The 20,594-nt window shown below is 36.3% G+C and overlaps 1 protein-coding gene across 8 annotated transcripts in view; it reads right to left on the bottom strand.

Annotated features, from left to right (window-relative positions):
* vap (RAS p21 protein activator vap) overlaps window positions 1-20,594 on the bottom strand; it is a 181,580-nt gene that overhangs the window by 100,857 nt on the left and 60,129 nt on the right. For 5 of the 8 annotated variants that reach the window (XM_043211381.2, XM_043211382.2, XM_043211384.2 and 2 more), the window contains exon 4: window positions 2,294-2,366. The exons of 1 other annotated variant lie outside the window; for it this stretch is intronic. In XM_043211381.2, the coding sequence (XP_043067316.1) occupies window positions 2,294-2,366 (73 nt within the window). Of the gene's footprint in view, window positions 1-2,293; window positions 2,367-7,421; window positions 7,466-20,594 lie in introns of those variants that run through there. 2 more of the 8 variants (XR_006246117.2, XM_043211387.2) reach the window with 2 other exon arrangements.

Below are 20,594 nucleotides of genomic sequence, written 5' to 3'. Positions count from 1 at the left end.
CGGCATATGCGTGCGACGTTGTTATTATTTTCACAGGAAAATAAACTCTGTCTCTTTGTGGCCCCATGAACCCAAAACAAACACAAACTCTGACTAACTGGACAAGGGCCTGGGACATGCAAATCAACAGAGCTACTCCTCTTCAGTCGAAGATATAAAATCCCATCCTTCACCCCACCGAAACTAAAGAACCAGAGGCTGTCCTTCATTGATAGCGCAAAGAACAAAACATACAAGAAAGGTCGAAGAAAGCCGCGATAGCTTTTTTCACCACTCAAATGGGGCAAGTCCCCTTACATCGTGAGCTGGATTTTTACTGCCATTATAGACCCATTCTGTTGAATAGTGTTCTGGTATGGTGGATCAGCCCTCACTTAAAGAAAATCACCTTAAAGAAATTTGAAAAAAATTCAGAGAGCGGCAGCATTATGCTTCAGTGGCGCCCTCAGAACTACTCCAATTGCAGCCCTAGAGTAGAGTCTATTTTAGACTTCCTGATACCGAATATTCATTGACAGACAAGCAGCTATTAAATCGATCGACTCGATCTCAAACAACTCAAAAACAGTCTTAGCCTGTGGATCATCTCTTCACGAGATGGCACAAAAGTATGACATTAGCCTAACCTGGGTCTCAGGTTACAGAAACAGCAAACTGCAAAGCAGACGAATTGGCTTGCATAGGCACCACCACACCGTTCCATTCCGAAATGGAGGGTACTGGTATTTCAATGGCCTTATATAAGCATCGACTCAAAGAAGCCATAAATAGGAAGACCCAACTCAGCTGAGACTCCGTCTGACGGTTGGCCCGCCAGCTTTACTCCTTTATCATCCCCAAAGAACATCCCAGCTTTTAAGGATGAATTGGACCCACATCAACACGGCTATCATAGTCTATACGGGGCACTGGATAGTCCGAACACATGCTAGGCGAATGAATTTACATTGGCTACTGCCGTAGCTACTGGAACAAGGTTGAAGAAGAACTAGTTTAAAATCTCTTAGGGCACTACCCGAACCTTCAATCTCTTTGATAAACAAGAAAGGACAGCTAACTTCGTGCGGAGCCCAAGTTGATATACCCTTGCCGTTAAAATCGGATATATGGTATATCGTATGAGCCAAAGTTGATATACCCTTGCAGTTAAAAACGGATATATATCGCTAACACCGGATATAGTTGGCCGATCCTTATGGGAATATCATAATAAAACCAATTCATTACAATAAAATATCTAAAAAAAAAGGTCCAAACTTCTATCTTCAAAAATACTAAAGTTTGTATTTCTACCAAATACCATTTCCGATCGTTCAGTTCTATGGCAGCAATAGGATACAGTCGACCGATCGTTATGAAATTTGGTAGGTCGGATGAACTGACCAAAAATATAATCTGTACCAAGTTCCAGCTTTCTATCTTTAAAAAAACGAAAGTTGGGTCATTTCCGATCATTGAGTTATATGGCAGCTATAGGATATAATCAGCCGATCCTTATGAAATTTGGCTTGTAACTCTCTAACTGTAAAAACACAACAGTTATTCCATTTCCGATCAATCAGTTATATGGCAGCTATAGGATATAGTCGGCTGATACGGGCTGTTCCGACTTATATATTGCGTACAAATGAAAGAAGGGTGTGTTCAAAGTTTCAAGACGATAGCTATTAAACTGAGAGACTAGTTCGCGTAGAAACAGACAGACGGACATGCTCATATCAACTCAGGAGGTGATCCTGATCAAGAATATATATACTTTCGGAGATGTCTCCTTCACTGCGATGCACACTTTTGGACAAAATTATAATACCCTCTGCAAAGGTATAACAAGCTTCCATCTTCAAATATGCCAAAGTTGGTATTTCTACCAAAAACCATTTCCGATCGTTCAGTTATATGGCAGCTATAAGATACAGTCGGCCGATCATCGCCGTTCCGACTTATATACTGTGTGCTAAAGAAAGAAGGGTAGGTGCAAAGTTTTAAGTCGATAGCTTTAAAACTGAGAGACTAGTTTGCGTAGAAACAGACAGATGGACATGTTTATATAAAGTCAGGAGGATGCCTCCTTCACTGTGTTGCACACTTTTGACCAAAATTATATTACCCTATGCAAGGGTATAATGAAAATACAATGCAATGCCCAATAATATTCTACAGAAACATATTAAATATGTGTTGGAGACGTTAAATATATTATTAAAGATTATAAACTTTGTTTAGAGAAATAAGGTCTTTATTAAAAAAATTTAGTTAATTACAAGATGAAATTAAAAATCTTTATCGTACTTACCGAAAATGGTTTATTCCGGTGCGCCCATAATAACTTAAAACATAAGAACCAGGTTTTCGGTCACTTTCCCGGACTGTTAACATGCAATAATAGAAATTATTAAAATTAATTTTATATAAAACAAGAAAGAAAATCTAACTTCGGGCGGAGCCGAAGTTTATATACCCTTGCAGTTGAGATCGCTTCTGGTTTCGATCTTTCAGTTATATGACAGCTATAGGATATGGTTGGCCGATCTTTATGATATTTGGTGTGTCGAATAATATCGCCATAGAAAAACCCAGCTCTCTAACTCTAAAAAGACCAAAGCTTAACACCTCTAAAAACAACAAATTATCAGTTATATCAAAGACTAGCAGTACCCTGCCACGTTTCGCTGTGGCATATTGTTGTTGCACGCATAAAAAATAAGTCAAACAAAAAAGAATAATTTTCAAATTAATTAAATTCTGTAATACTTGTGGGTATACAATATTCTTTGTTTCTCCTCCTTAATCATTCATTATTATTTCTGTATTTTAGTATATAGGTTGCTCTTCACTCAAGCACCTTGTGATACACGACATTTTTTTTTTTATTATCAGGCGCAAAAACAAACAACGCAGATGGTTTTCCGACCCGTGAACATGCCACGTATAATTGACCATGGGAAAAACATGAATGTTCTAGATTTAAACCACAAACTTTTAAGGATTGGGCTTGTGATTTGTTGATTGTCATGGCAAATGCAAGACGTATCGGAAATTGAAGTCTTTTAAATTCAAACGGCATATCGGTTGGGATCATCGGGATCCTCGGAATTAGAACTTCCTCACCTTTGAATTTTCCTATCATTATCGTAGCGTAAATTACATTGTTCATCAATTTACTAACCACCAAACGCGTACCGTTGCACAGTTTTGGTTGGTTTATGTTTCGAAGCATGATTACTACGGAGCCAACCTTTAGGCGTAAATTGTGCGGTGGTAAGCCAGGCACGTCCAAAGAGTTTAAAAATTCAATTGGATAGTTGGTGGCTTCATCTTCATTTGTGACGCAGTCAATAGATTTGAATGAATGCATTGTTCCAATGATCTTATTTTGAATTATGTAGTTCAGGTCATCTACATCTTTATTCTTAGCCGCTAAAATTGCTCGCTCACTCAACCATTCATGATTTTTGTAGTTGGAAATAATATTTGGAAATACATTGTTGATAAGTTCGTCTTTTGATGAGACAAAATTACAAAAATTATTTGGAAATGATATTAATCCGCTCGATTCATCGACAGGTACTTGACCATTACCGATAGTCAGAAATTGCTCCGAGAAATCTTCAGCAGATGTATTATTAAGCAATGTAACTCTCATGTTTGTTATCAGCTGCAGTTTCTTCACATAGCGCCATAGATTTGACGATTTGAGGCAAGCGTTTATTTCGTCGGCAGCCGCAGATCTTGGAATTACTGGCAACTTCACTTTATCATTAACGCAGCATAATCCAGGCGTTTCTCCGGAAAACTTTAATGCACCACAATACTCGCAAACAACGTCCATTTGCCCAATGCAAACGCTAGGATGCAAGCTGTAATCATTGCTGCAATCGTATCGAAACGCAGCTCGATTCAAATCAGCTAAAATTTTTCGTCGCAAATTAAAATCTATTTGAGAAGCACGAAGTCGAGCCTTACTATTGCGGCTCTGTTCACGTGCAATTTCTCGTTCTTCTTCAGTCCTTTCATATGCAGTATTTTGTATTCTTCTTGCATTACGGCTTTGTCGGGAAAGATTCGATCGTCTTGGTCGCGGCATTATTAATTAAACTTCACTTCACTTCAATCCACTTGTTAATTATTTATTTAATAGAAATAGTTTTAATATTGATTTCTTACAAATATCAATAGAGAGTGCAGAGGCTCTAGTGGTGCTTCAAGTTGAGGCAATTTCACTTTCCCGGAAGCGCAACACAATCTTTTTGGTTCGTTGTTAAATTTGAGAGCCTGACTATGAATTTGACTTCGTTTGTAACTGACATTTTGACATTTGACATTTTCTTCTTAGCTGTCTGCCTAAATAAAAAAGTATGGGCCAGGGAGGAACGCTGTCGAACGGGACAAAAAGTATCCTATGTCCTTCTCCTGGCTCTAAGCTACCTCCCTACCAATTTTCACTCAAATCTGTTCTTCCGTTCTTGATTTATAAGTGTTGTAACATAAAACACGTTGTTCTTTTATATATATAGATTATAAGGTACATAGATGGGACATCTCATACATCTCATTCCAACAGTGGAACTCGCTGGAACGAGCGGGTTCCATTGCGCGACAATTTAAGTTTAAGAAATTTTTCGCGCGACAACGAATGAGGAATAGCCGAGTGGTAGAGTGCTTGGCTGGTGTGCAAAGTAAAACGAGTTCAAACCAGGCTCGGGACATCCATTTTTTTTTTTAATTTTAAATCTATTTATATTATATTTTTATTCTTTTAATGTGTTTTTCTAAATTTATAATCACATAAAAAAAAATACAAAATTGTAAAATCACCGCTGTAAAAATGTCTATAAGTGCGGGTTCTACGGCATTTTGGCAGGCCGCGTCGTGGAACCCGCTCTCAAATGTTTTCATTTTTTCCGTCGTGGAACCCGCTGTAATAATGAAAACATTTGAGAGCGGGTTCCACGACAAACGGCTGGCATATAAGAGAGGGAAAGAGAGAATTCTATTTTTAGATCGTAACATCTTTGGAACGATGAAAGTTTGAAACGTTGTAATCAAACCAATGTAAGAGTAACGAGATCAGAAATATCTTTTACTATCCTTACTTGTCAACTTTGTTTTTGGTATGGATTCTAGCGCCTCCTTTAACACCAATTTTAAGTATCATAAAATTAACTTCGAGGGTAGCCTAGATGGATAGTGCGCGGTCCTTATTCATGGGGTCCTGGGTTCGATTTCATTAGCGGGCGGTTTCGATTTTGATAAAGTTTTAGTTTTATGATTCTTTTTATATTTACTTTTATTTTTTGCATTAATTTTTTTTTTTATAATTTTTACGTTATTATTATTACTATTATTTTTAATTGCATTCTATTACAATTGTTGTAAAAATAAGTGACGGAAGTGTCGGATGACAAAATGCCGGAAGGACTCCCTTGAAATTTTATTAGCATTTTATTAGCGGGACATAATGAAGAATAAAACAATTTTCTCCCCAACAATTGTAAAATTAAAGAAAAATATTACAATTAAAGAAAAATAAAAAAAATTATAATTATAAAACAAAGAATAAGTTCAAAGTCCTTACGAGGATTTGAACACAGAAAAATTGCACATAGAGTAACTACTATATGCATTACGCTACCATCCTGTCTCGATCTGTGGTGATTAAAAATACTATTTGTTCTACCAACTACCACATCGGCGCATCGAAAACAGTAACGAGAAATTGAAATTCGGAAGCCAAACATTTTTACTCCGTCGAGCGAGCAGTCACACATACATACATAGGTTCACATTTTTGTTAACGGATACATGTGGAGTTCTAAAAATAGATGTTGCTTGGTGAGTTTTATTTTGAGCGAAAAAAATAAAAATGATTATTTTAAATAATAAAAAAGCTTAATGATTATTTTTGATTTTTACTTTTTTTTGCTCAAAAATAATGTTTAACAATAGAATAATAAATACAACAATTAAAAATTAAAAATCATCAAGGATATTCATAGTGTATCCTTAAATATAAAAACGTGCTAGTCATGCTTGTTCTATGTTGATTGGAAGTGATTGATTTATTCATTTAAAACTAGCGACAATAATCATTATTTACGGTCCCTGAATTTAACATAAAATATCTAAACAAGAAAGAAAAGCTAACTTTGGGCGGAGCCGAAGTTGATATACCCTTGCATTTAAAACCAGATATGTATCGCAAACATCGGATATAGTTGGCCGATCCTTATGAGAATATCAAAATAAAAGTCCCAAGCATCTATCTATATAAACAGATCGGCGTAGCCGAAGTTGATACACACTATCAGGTAAAACCGGATAAATATCGCAAACATCGGATATGGTTGGCCGATCCTTATGAGATTATCATAATTCAGCCAATTCATTAAAATAAAAAATCGAAAAAAAAGTCTACCACATACCGCAAATACCATTTCCGATTGTTCAGTTATATAGTAAAATTGATTACTATTTAAATGAGTCAAACTAATGTCCCGTCAGTTGACTAAGGACAAAGCTGAGTAGAATTAGTGAACGAGGATTTTGGTTTTGTGCCGTTTTTCTTTCTTGTTGTGATTCTTTATTATTTTTTTCTTTTTGTCTAAATTTTGTATATAAAATGGTAAGTAAAATTTAGTGTTTGAATGGATTTAGTGTAAAAATGTTTCTTAGGACAAAAAAAAATAATAAGAATAATAACTACAGTTATTATAGTTACGTAGAGTGTGGTATTGTTTTCTGAAATTAGTTTTAAAACGTCATTATTTTCTAAAATTTGTATCTTAGTTACATTAATTGATGATAGCGAAATTTTGATAGCCATTAATTACATTAATAGCGAATTTAATGTAAAATAAAAAAATAAAAATTTCTTAAAAATTTTTTAAAAAATAAAAATTTCTTAAAAATAAAATTCCAATTAAAATAAAATTTCCAATTTTAACTTTACATGTTTTTATTCTAATAATTTTGCTTCCATTTATTTTTTGAGTGATTGTAGTTTCAGTGAGATTCCATGTCAGTATAATATTTGGTTCATCGTATTGATTAACTTTTTTATTGTCTTCATTATACATTTTTTTCTCATCTTTAAAATATGATAGTTGATTTGAATAGTCCAACTGATATCCGTTATGGTCGGGATAAGAAATTCTAAAGGTGTTAATGATTTTTTATTTAATAGGGATATGTGAAATAAATAGTAGTTCGTTATTTTGGTTCGTATTTTTTATTATTTTGTGTAAAAAATTATATTTTGGCTGTTAATGCTTTCTAGCTTGTCATAATTCAGTAACTTTGGGTTCAAAATTCCAAGACGTGAAAGTTGCATGACCATTTCTATGTCTTCAACGTACTCAACAAATTTCATAAGTTCATACACAAGTATGTCAAAGCTATTGCGGTTATTTTCGTAGTAAGTTTCTTCAGTCCCTCATTTACAAACATAATGACATCATTGAGTTTTCTGCAATTAGATATATTTTTTTGTTAATTTTTATCCTATCATTTTCATCAAGTGTGCCAAAAAAAAAACTTAAAAGATGAACCTATTATGTCAAATACGTTTCTGCCTTTTTTTTTGATTGTTAAACCATTCAAAAGTTCATATACAAATATTTCTTTCTGGGCGAGTCTGTGATCTTGTTACCAAAAGATTTAGTGATGATATTGATTTCCGTTAAATTTATTCTTTGACAGTGATGTTCATACACTACAGGAATTTGAATTGGAATGCTCGAGAACAATAAATAGACAAGATCGTAATCTGAGTTGGTTATTTGAATTTGTTGATTGTGGCCCGTGGTGAATAATAGAAACAACATCATTGTACAGAAGGTTCCTGTGGGAGTTTAACGATATTAGTTATCTTTTGTTTCTTAAATTGTGTTTTGTAGTATTTGGTTTCCTTATTTCGATTAGTAATTTTGTAATGGTCTTCGTCTATGTTTTTTACATTTTTATTTCCTTTAAATGGATTTTCCAATTTTCCCTTTTGAATTGGAGCTTTTCTGTATCTAGTATCAATCTTAAATTCCTGCCGATCTTTATTCATTTTATCTACTTTCCTTTCTTTAGTATTTTGAGTGTCAAATATTGGATGCCCATCTTATAGGAATATTTCAGCAGGTGTTTGTCCAGTGGTGTCATGTTTCATTTTATGGTTGAATGTGTAAATGATTGTTTCTATCTTTCTTAATTTTACTTCTTCAACATCGGATGAATTGATTATTCGGATTTTTTCATTTCTTATCTTATGTATTCTTTCGACGTCTGCTACGGCATTTTTTGCCGTATTGAGTTGTAATTAAATTCCTTCTGCTTCAAGCCATCGCTTTAGAGCAGTGGTCGGCACCCCAATACATTGATATGATTTTACCGCATTAGTGTTAGTAACGAATAGCAGAAAGTACGCTGTGAGCATGACGTTTCACACATTTATACTGTGTGTGTGTGTGGCAGAGCTCGGGCAGAGAAATTTCCTATGCCCCCGAGATAGGGCCGTGCCGACCTCTGCTTTAGAGTCAAGCTGGAAAAAAGGACCGTCTCTGTCTGCCTTTATTAATTTGGGTTTGCCTTATTGATCCAGTCCTTTTTTTTTAATTTTTCCAAGTGTAGCGAATTTAGAATAAATGAGCTTTCCCTTAGATGAATAAAATTTGTTTACAAATTTGTCTCGACAATTTTCAGGGTTGAGTGTGATTTTAAAAGGCATTTTTGTGTTTCTGTGTTCAGCAAAATTGCATATGTTGCATTCATTTATTATATTCTGAATTAATAATTGGCTATATGGAAAGAAGTTATTTTCTTTAAATAATTTTGTCATTTTCTGTATACCTGGATGTACAAGTTTTTCATGTGATTGAAGTATAATTTCGTTGAATTCAGCGTATTAACAAATATTCTTTAATAGGTAGAGGCTGCGAATTACTTAAGTGTACTTAGGTGAGCTTAATAATTTCTCTGTATGCTCTTTGAATAATTTCTAAATCTACACCGTTCTCAATATATATGGTAATATTTCTATGAATAATTTTATTGAGTAAAATCTGTTTGGCCTTTTTGAATGTCATTACATTAGATTGAATTGTGGTAATGGAGTTACCAAATATTGTTGAATGTTCTACTTTCGGATTTAATAAAAATTATTTGTTTTTTGAAATAGTTGTTTGGTTTTTCTGTTAAATTAATAGGGTTGCTATTGTCTTCTTTTTCACTGTGTTGAGTGACTTCAATATGATGATTTTCTTCAACTTTGATTCTTGATATTGCACCGCCAACTGAATTTTCCTTCCCTTTAATAAAGTCGATTTTTAATTGGTATTCGTTTAAGAAGAGTGCTTTTGGAATTAGGAATGCAGTCGAATGTCTCGAACGGTTTTTAACACACTCTTTGCATGCATGCATTTCATATTCATATGCATTTTCTTTTGTTGAGCGTTTGTTCTTTTGTTGTAGCGTTATGTAGCACGGTCCAATTTGACCGAGCTAGTAGATATCTTGAGAAATCTATACTAATACAGGTTTTTTTATATTTAAGTAAGAGCCTATTTTTAGTATTTTTTAGGTTAGTGAGGCACCTTGTAACCCAAGGGGGATTTGTTGAAGCAGAAAGAAATTTCCATCGCACATAGGAGTCAAAAAATGTATTTGAAGAACAGTAAAATTTTTCTAAGGTGACATTAAGATCGGTGCATGCCAGAATATCGGACCAATCATATGTATTTTGATAGGTGGGTACTAATTTTTTGGGTTAGTGGACGAAGAAGAGGTGGAAGGTTGGTTAGTGGTTCAAAAACTGGGTGATCAAATCGTCATGAACATGAGCGCAGGCACACGAACCTTGAAAGAAGACATGCGCCTTTTAAATTTATATTTAAATTTCGCTATGTCCTCCACCTTTTTATCGGCTTTAGTTTTGGCTTTGATATAAGCCGATCTCTGAAGTACCAGAGGCAAGCCTAGAAACAAATATATGTTTCGATGGAGGAATCACCTGTAAGGGTTTTGGTGTCGCAGGTAGGAGAACGGCAGCATCTGTCGGTGTCGGTGGTCCGGACTGTGGAATACCGTTTAGGGTGACTCTGACAGGTGTTTAATTTGCTAGGACCTGCGGTTGAAGGGATACCATGGAGGACATATCAGACAATTGCTCATTTTCCCTGAGAAATTCGGACGATAAATTGTTCTCAGTTCTAGCCCTTGGGGTGCCCAAAGATATGAGCGGCTGCGTTATTAACGGAAGAGCAGGCTGAGGCGGATCACAAACAGCGGATTTTTTACGCTTAGGGGACTCATTTAGCAGCTGAAGGCTACTAAACTGAGTGTCAAGCGCACAGAGCTGGTCATTGATTTTACGAAAACTAGTGATCAACTCTTTAAATCCATTCTTAGTCTGTCTCATGAACGACCTCAATTCGTCTTGGACAGCACGACAATTTTTACAACAATAATAAGCAAGACTCTGAGATAATCGCGTTTAAAGTCGCGTTAAACGCAGCTGTGTTTGCTGGCTGACGAAATTTTTTCAAGCATTTGAGCTAAGAAGTGCAAAGCGGATCAATCGATTATTAGGTGAGTGACTTAAAAAATAATATATGTTTGTAATATAAAATATGTTTATGTATATTTTATGTATAAATATGTATAAATATATTTTAGCCAATGAAGTGGTCTGGGCGTATAATGTGGATGGCGTTCAGGGGAAAGGTGCCCTAAGAAAAGTATAAAATTTTTTTGGCGTTATAATCGGTGAGTATTTTAAAAGATAATTGTTAATAATCATTATACACTTTAATCTATTAAAACTTGTTTAATCCTTTTTATTTCTAGATTCAATAACTGCAGTCGGCGGTATTGGCCCAGCTGAGGAACAATTGAGAAAGGCCCTGCAGCTCCAAAAATAGAGATTTTAAAAACTCAAGCAGCCTAAAAGTAATGAAAGAACAAACCCCGTTATAAAAAAAAAATTTTAACTAAATAAAAACTGTAATTGCAATTGTACATGTTTTTTAATTTATAATGGCAGGCCCCTCCATGGGGTTCAATGTAAGTACTTACTTCACCGACCTCTTTATGGGGTCCGATGTAAGCACTTATTTTACTGGCCGTTCCATGGGGTCCCATGTAAGCACTTATTTTACCGGCCGTTCCATGGGGTCTAATGTAAGTAGTTTCTTTAAAGACCCTAATACGATGCACTATTTCACTAGTTCGTGGGTAATCAAGGCGGTGGCGATTGACCCTATTTGCGGACATTTCATACAAAAATGGAAATTAAAAAACGCATGGCTAGACGCCACTTTGTAATAGTGGTGGTCTGCTGGTAAGTGCTTATTTCACCAGCAACGAACTAGTGCTCAGAACTGCAGGGTAGCTACAACTTCGGTTCGAATGCTCCGATCGTTATGAATTATGAGTTATGAGAGTATATGAGATATGAGAGTATTTTTAACAGTATATCCTTAAAGAATATGCAATAAAAAAATCGATTTTTTCATCTATCACAACTGTATATAACCCCTTTAACAATTTATTAATTCGCCTCAAAATATACCGCAGCACACGCGAAGCGATACGGGTTAAGTTAAAACTGAAGTTTCTCAAAAAATCTAAAAATCGATCTAAAAATACAGGCCAATATGCATAGTTGTATCGTACATTCTAGACATTCATTCAAAACAATTCAAACAATTTAGTTTTTTGAATGCTTCTATGAAGTTGAGATTTTGTGTTTGCTCCTTTTTTTAAACATATGGTCATTGTTTCTGCTATGTCTGCGTAGTTTGAAATAAATTTACGATAACCGGTTAATCCAAGGAATGCTCTGATCTCTTTTACTTTTGTTGGAATTGGAAACGATGGATTAAACTTAAAGGGGGTTTGGTTTTATGCCATTAAGGGATACGATGTGAACTAGAAAGCTAGCCTCGTTTTTCACATTTGTCTAACTGTACTTTTAAATTGGCTTCTGCAAGTTTAAAAAAAAAATAGTTTTAATGAATTAAGGGATGTAAGGTAAGGGATGTATAAAAATATATAATATCATCTAAATACACTAAATAGTGTTTGTTGAGCAACGGTCGAATGATATTATTCATGCAACTTTGAAAAGTAGCGGGTGCATTCCTAAGGCCAAATGGCATTCGGAGGTATTCGTAATGACCATTTTGGTGAAAAATGCAGTTTTAGATATTAATTCTGGGTCCATTTATATTTGATGAAAGCCCTTTGCCAAATCAATAGTTGTAAAATATTGATATTTCCTAGCTTACCAAGGATTTCGTATTTCGTATGGTATTGGATATCTGTTGGGAATCGTTATTTAATTGAGTATACTTTATTTTACCAAAGGCATCCGGTTTTTTGGTTCTACCCAGTTAGGACTATTGTATGGTCTTATTGTATTGTATGTTAGGACTTTCCCTAATTAATCCCTTATTAAGCATTTCTTGCACTTGGTTTTCTACTTCAATTACGCGCTCTTGAGCAAGTGGGTACTGTTTTAAATAAATTGGGGAGTTATGTGTTGTATTAAGTAAGTTTTTGATGGTATTTGTAAATTTTAGATTGTCTCCTTTGTCGTATTGAAGATTTTTGAATTTATTTAAAGATGTAGTCTTATGTTCCGGACTACTTTTAAGAGATTATTTCAAAAAAAAAATTTTATAATAAAAAATAATGCGATCGTTTCAATTTTTAAATATGTTTTTATAGGCATCATAAACTATTTGAAAATATTTTGTTAAATTTATTCTTGTATAGTTTAATACACTTTAGAGCATGCCAAAGTATGCATATACATGTAGAGAAAGGCATCCGTTGACTTCGTTAAATTATATTATTCGGTTAACATAGTTTAGTTTACTTAGTTTAAAATTTTAGGTATTCTGGAGATACACGACCTTTCTCTGCTGATGCTCAATCTCTACTCGTTCTCATTTTTCATGCTTTTCAACACTAAAGAAAAGTGTGACGGAACTTAACAACTTATCGATGACAAAATAGGACTGCCAATCCTACATACAAAAAAAAGGTAGGTCCCTGGCGCAGGTGATTTTGACTGCTAGAGTCATCCGAAACAAAAAATTAGAATAGATTATTGTTTTGTAAGCTTCTGGCTCTGTCCCGTACTAGAATGAAATATTTTCAAAAATAAACAACAAAATGTCGAACTCACAAAGCAAAAAATTAAAAAAATGTATCCTAAATTAATGATAAAAAAACTAATAATTAAAAATAAATGATTCTAGTAGCCGCACACAAAAATGTCGTTCCGAGAAAAACGCGTTTAAAGTTTAGACGCTACCGAGAAACTCATACTTTTCGTTGTAGGCTCGACTATGGTCTGTATCTTTGTCATTATTTGACATTTTTATTTGAAACTTTAACAGTACATTCTTAAGAAACAGTACTTTCGAAATATGTGAAAAAAAAAATCGATTTTTTCAACCTTACACATGAGACTACATCCTTAATAAACTTTTTAACTTTAAAGTTTCCTCCTGATTCAAATGATCTAATCAAAATACGTACTTTAAAATCTATTTTTTTTATTGATTCCTGAGCTGATTTTGTAAATGGTTCTGGTGCCTTTTGGATCTACAAATTTTTGTTTTTTTCTGAATTTGAAGCAATTAATTTGTATATTTTATCAAAAAGGGTTACTGTGTTATTACTGTGTATAATTACTGTGTATAAATTACTGTGTATAATTTATAATTGATTGTGCATTTATCCACAATTTTCTGCCAATCAATATATCGTAGTGTAAAATGTGTACATAAAATGGTTCATTTGTTTTAAACAAATTCAAACAAATGGGTAACATAATCAAGTTTTTCAACCTAATAGGACCATTTGATGTCAAAACATCACATTTAGTATTTTGAATAGAAAGATTAAATATATTTTTATTGTTCATATTTATTGTGGATCCCTTGTCTATAAGGCATTTGTATGTGTAACCTTTGTATGCTATTTCTTTGTACTGGTGTTGTCCCGGACTGTTAACTGAAAATTTTCATTTGGCTCTAAGCAATTTTGATTTTGTTCATTTGTATTTTGGATGGTTTGTACCAGTTGTTGCATTTCATTATCAACCCATGGTACTGATTGTGGTCATAATACGGTTGTTCATAATAGTTAAGTGATTCTTCGTATACGTGCTCGTCTTAAAATCTACATTCGTCAATAGACATTTTGGTTTGCTCATGGATTGATGGTTTTAGTAGTTTGGTATCCGGGAAAATAGTATTTTTAGATGTAAATGGTTGTTGTAGTTGGTGGTATGTATTTCCTTTAAAATATGGTGTATGAGGACTTTTAGTTTTATTGGAAGTTTGTGGGAAGGGATTTTTATGAGTAATTGGTTGTTTTTTAATGTTTTGGTTTTGGTCCGAACATGATACAATTATAATTGTATCATGGGTCCGATATGATTTGATACGTTTCACATAGCTTGCTTGTTAGGAATCTGCTGTGTTTGGGTGTTTGTATTGAATGTGTAAGTAAGAATTCTGAGTGGGATTTGCTTTTTTATTACGGTTTTCTGTATTTTTATTTAACAAAAAAAATTTAACATCCATCATTCTGTGCAATACTAATTAACGATCTTAAGTCTGTAATATCACGATGAGCCAAAATAGTAAATAATTGTATTGTTAACTTCCTGATCAGTATTTAAATGAAATCCTTAATCGCCTGTACATAAATAAGAACATCTGGTTTGTTACCTTCCAAATGCAATTTCGAAATCAATAGTTGACGTCTTGTTTCCGCTTCTTCGCAGAACGCTCTCGGATTTTCTTTAAAATGTGTTTTCCTGAAGTTCTCCAGTAGTTTGTAGTTCGGTGTTTGGGGTTTAAGTTCAGCAATTAGTCTCGATCGTACGGTAGGCCAATCTTCTAAGTTTCTTTCGGTGGCTCCAAGTAGAGTTCTTTGTTTGATAGAGTGAAATTAGTTTACTCTGCTGATGTAGGTTTAGAGTGTAGAGGGTTTCTGGATTCAACTTAAATGGCATCATGTTTTTTATTTGCCGACGAGCTTTGTTATACTACTGCCGAATTTGGTCGTATTGTTTTGCCAAAAATAGCATTCGTACAAAATCCAAACTCTCTAGCTCTAAAAACACCAAAGTTATAGAATTTCCGATCAATCAGTTATGTGGTACCTATAGAATATAGCCGGCCGATCCCGGCCGTTCCGACTTATATACTGCGTGAAAAGGAAAGAACGGTGTGTGCAAGGGTGTTTCAAGTCGATAGGTTTAAAACTGAGAGACTAGTTCGCGTAGTAACAGACAGACAGACAGACGAACATGTCCATATCAACACAGGAGGTGATCCTAATCAAGAATATATATACTTTATAGGGTCGGAGATGTCACCTTCACTGCGTTGCACACTTTTGACCAAAATTATAATACCCTCTTCAAGGGTATAAAGGCTATAAAGGGTATAAATCGATAAGGCTATTAAGTTTTTGAAAATCAGCTTTATGGAAACAGCGAATCTTATTTACCACGCTCGGAGACATCTGATCGATACCAGGAGTGGTTTCGATTGAGACCTCCAGCGTGGGGTGATATGGATCCTCTGGGGCTGAAAGGGGAAAAGCTCTGGAGAGAGTGGTACCATCCGGATCAGATACAAAACATAAGTCTAAGAGCCGACCTAGCGAATTTCTAACATGATTGATCTGACCTAGGGACATGTCAAACATGCCCGCGGTGAAGTCATGGTAAGTTATAAGTGACAAAGATGGTGAGTTATCGACGTTGGACCACTTTAATTCTGGGATATTAAAGTCGCCCACCGCTACGAGTTGGTCACGATCCGTCATAAGATTAGAGACGTATCGAATAGCGGACAAATGCTGCCAATATGTGGGCGGTTCAGACATAGGAGGTATATATGAACATGTAATGTATAAAGCTTTCACGGACATAGTGATTTTAACGCAAATAAATTCTATGTCACCAAACTCTTGGGATTTCACCTCTTCAGAAGCAAAACTAGAGTCTACCGAAATGAGGACTCCACCTCCTCTTCGCTGAGATCGATCCCGTCTAAAAGTGGTGTACTTACTTGGAAAAACTTCGGAGCTAAAGATCTCCGGATTTAACCAAGTTTCTGTAAATGCTATTATATGGGATGCAAAGAAAGAACTATCAGAATATAGCTTGGGGAGTTTGCTACGTAGCCCCCTAGTATTCTGATAGGTAAGAGTTAGTGAGGAAATTAGTTTTTTGGGTTAGAATAAAACCAATTTATTACAATAAAAAGTCTAAAAAAAAGTCCCAAACTTCTATCTTGAAAAAAACGAAAGTTGGTATATTTATCAAATACCTGTGACGAACACGGTGAAGTGGTTGTACCGATTGGTAGCATATTCTGCCTACGGGACCGGCCTAGCTCAGTGAAGAGTCCAGGGGGTTAAGTTACTTCCTAATCAGGATCACCGCCCCACAATAAAATTTTGTAGACAGAGTTGGAAAGACAGAGTCATATACGTTCGCGAACGTCGGCGAGTGCAGACGTGCTTTCTTTTTGTCTTTTGATCGTGCAACGAAAATTAAACAAAAACTAACCATAGTGCAGTGCAAGCTCTAAACAAAAATACACAGTGGGCGAAAAGACGCTTAGTGCGATGAACTTCGTACTTTTTGTGTAAATAAGAAAAAAAAATAAGAAAATCAAAAACATTAAGCTATGAGTGAATTCGACACTCATACGGTGCTCCAACGTCAGTAAGACGAGCGTCGACTCTCTTGCTACGCAACAACGCATACCACTCATTTGTCTCAACGCAAGACAACGCGACCGCAAACCCAACAAAAAATAACCAACCGCGATCAATAACCCCAACCCCGAGTAATGAACTCTATCCAACATCGCAAGGCAGGGTGCGTTCTTGCTCTCCTGCGCTCTCGTTGGATAAAACCCCATACCCTTCCCTCATGCATGCCTGCATAGCTACGGTCACCAGTACAGTGACGTCATTAGCAACTGCAACGGCAACTATAACAACAACTACAATGGTATCGACTGCTCGCGCAATATCATCTACCGTAATATCGGAAACTGCAGTGCAAGTAAATAATGCTGCACCTTACACCAGCGTGCCCCCTTCAAAACAACGTTCGGCCGTACAGACTGGTATGGATCGCTACTTACAAATAAAACGAAAGCTTAGCCCGCAGAACTCTAGACTTGGGAACTCTGCTAAAATAACTCGAGGCACCTCAAAACAATCTACAATAGAGAAGCCCATAGAAGCAAACAGATTTGCTATTTTGGCAGATAAATCCGATGATACACCTCCTGAAGTCATCGTAGGGGACAACAAAAAGCCTAAGCCGCCGCCGATTTACATCCGAGAGAAAAGTTCGAATACTCTCGCAAACTCGATGCTGAATCTAATAGGTCCAGACAATTTCCACATAATTCCATTAACAAAGGGAAATATTCATGAAACTAAAGTTCAGACTAATACGGAAGCAAACTACAGAATTCTGTCGAAGTATTTAAACGACAATAATAAAAACTTCTACACGTACCAATTAAAAAGCAGTAAGGGCCAGCAAGTAGTACTAAAAGGTATCGAGCCGGAAGTAACACCAGATGAAGTTACAAGAGCACTGATGGAGAAAGGTTTTAATGTAAAAAATGTTAGTAACATTTTGAATAGAGAAAGAAAGCCTCAACCTCTTTTCAAGGTAGAACTTGAACCCGAAACCAAATCCAAGCCTCTGAAAAAAAATGAAGTGCATCCAATCTTTACTCTCCAGTTCCTACTACACCGCAGAATTACGGTAGAGGAGCCGCATAAAAGAAATGGACCGGTGCAGTGTAATAATTGTCAGGAATATGGCCACACAAGGTCTTATTGCACGCTTCGTCCAGTATGCGTTGCTTGTGGAGACCTTCATGAATCTCACAAATGCCCAAAAAATAAAGAGGATCCCAGCAGCAAAAAGTGCGGAAACTGTGGAGGCAACCATACGGCTAACTACAGGGGCTGTCCAGTCTACAAGGAACTGAAAAGTCGTACACACCAAAGAGTGACCACTGCTCACTCACATACACCACCTATGAAATCTACACGTAATGTCATCCCCCCTTCAGCTGTTAAATCGTTAGCCAATAATGAGGTCACCGACAAATCCGCAAGCTATGCAACTGCTCTAAAATTGGGTCTTAAAAGTACCGCTCCCACCAATCCAAGATCATCAATTCCCCCTCATCAACCAGAAGAACCGTCTACGAACAAACTTGAAACAATGATATGTAATCTTTAACAAAGTATGATGGAATTCATGTCATTCATGCAGACAACTATGCAAGATCTTATGCGAAACCAGAACGTTTTGATTGAGCTGCTTGTTGCTCAAAAACAGACTAAATAATCAATGGCTCCACTCCGTATAGCACTGTGGAACGCAAACGGCGTCTCACAGCGCAAACTCGAGTTAACTCAGTTCCTTATTAATTACCATATCGATGTAATGCTACTCGCAGAAACTCATCTTACAAATAAATATATTCGAGGCTATATTTTATACAACACGAATTACCCAGACGGGAAAGCTCATGGAGGCACTGGGATTCTGATTAGAAATCGCATCAAGCACTGCTTCCACAATAGCTTCGCCACTAACTTCATGCAAGCTACATCAATAGATGTGCAAATGGATTCCCGATCTTTAACTCTCTGAGCGAACAATTTATTGCAGCAGGAGACTTCAATGCCAAGCACACGCACTGGGGATCTCGACTTGTGACTCCTAAGGGAAGGCAGTTGTACAATGCAATAATAAAAGCAAGCAACAAGCTAGACTGTGTGTCACCTGGGACACCTACATATTGGCCAACAGATCCTAGAAAACTGCCAGACTTGATAGATTTTGCAGTCACAAAAAATATTCCTCGCAACCTGATAAGTGCCAACTCCTTACCAGATCGTCCGATCACTCGCCTGTACTTCTTCATCTAAATCTACATCCAGTTGCGGTAGATAAACCATTCAGACTAACAACGAATAAAACCAATTGGCTTAAGTACAAAAAATATGTAAGTTCGCACATTGAGTTGAATCCACGTCTGAATGACGAAGCTGATATCAACTTATCCAACTAGCTCGTTCTAGCAAAGCGACGCTCACGGCGAGAATGGCAATCCAACAGATCACCAACCGCAAAACAAAGGTTAAAAGACGCTACAGAGAGGCTCTCAGCTGCACTTCGTCAGGAAGAAGAAGGGTCGCAAAAACATTACATAGAACAGTTATCCCCAATGAGCTCCAAGTTCCCACTTTGGAGAGCACACTCATCTCTCTGCGCACCAATCGAATCTGCAATGCCAATAAGGACATCCACAGGCAACTGGGCTCGAAGCGAGGAAGAAAGAGCCGTCAGATTCGCAGAGCATCTTCAAAATGTATTTTAGCCCAACACATCATCAAACGGGATCTCACTGCCAGCAACATCAGATATCGACACATCAACGTATGAACCTATTGTATTTAGGCCACATGAGTTACTCAAAATCATAAACGAACTCAACCCAAAAAAATCTCCAGGATGCGACCTAATATCACCAAAAATGATTATTGAACTTCCTTTCTGTGCTGTTCGAGCTATTTGCCAGCTCTTCAATGCAATAACGAGACACGGACACTTTCCAGAGAGATCGAAAAAGTCGATCATTATAATGATACCAAAACCTGGAAAAGACCGCACGATCGCTTCATCATATAGACCAATTATTTTACTAACGTGTCTATCAAAACTCTTTTAAAAATGCTTCTTGGCACACATTACCCTATATCTCAGAACACACAGCAAAATCCCTTTTCATCAATTCGGTTTTCGAGAAAAACACGGAACCATTGAGCAAGTCAACCGCATAACCTCAGAAATCCGAAATACATTCTAACAATGGGCGTACTGCACTGCGATATTTCTGGACGTATCCCAAGCTTTCGACAGAGTATGGTTAGAAGGTCTAATGCACAAAATTATAGAAATGCTCCCAACCAACACTCAAAAACTTCTGAAGTCATACCTATACAACAGGAAATTCTCAGTAAGATGTAATTCAGCCATGTCCGATGACTACACCATTAGAGCCGGAGTTCCTTAAGGCAGCGTGCTTGGACCAACACTCCACCTTATCTACACTGCGGACATCCCAACGAGCAGGAATCTAACCACATCCACTTTTGCAGATGACACAGCGATCCTAGGTCGCGCGAGATGCCCCAAGCAAGCAACGGCGCAACTTGCTATACATCTGGTGGTTAACTTTGAATCAAAGTTAACGAACAAAAATGCAAACAAGTAACGTTCACTCTTAACAGGCAAGACTGCCCTCCACTTACTCTTAACAACACAGTAGTTCCGATAGCAAATGTAGTAACATATCTTGGCGTACACCTCGATAGACGGCTTACCTGGCGCAGCCACATTGAAGCCAAAAGAACGCATTTAAAGCTCAAAGCCAACAGCCTCCACTGGCTTATCAATAGCCGTTCGCCGCTTAGCTTGGACTACAAGGTACTCCTATATAACACCGTCTTGAAACCAATCTGGATGT

Source organism: Drosophila bipectinata, chromosome XL (assembly GCF_030179905.1).
Source record: "Drosophila bipectinata strain 14024-0381.07 chromosome XL, DbipHiC1v2, whole genome shotgun sequence".
NCBI lineage: Eukaryota > Metazoa > Arthropoda > Insecta > Diptera > Drosophilidae > Drosophila > Drosophila bipectinata.
This window is presented reverse-complemented; position numbering and strand designations above follow the sequence as displayed.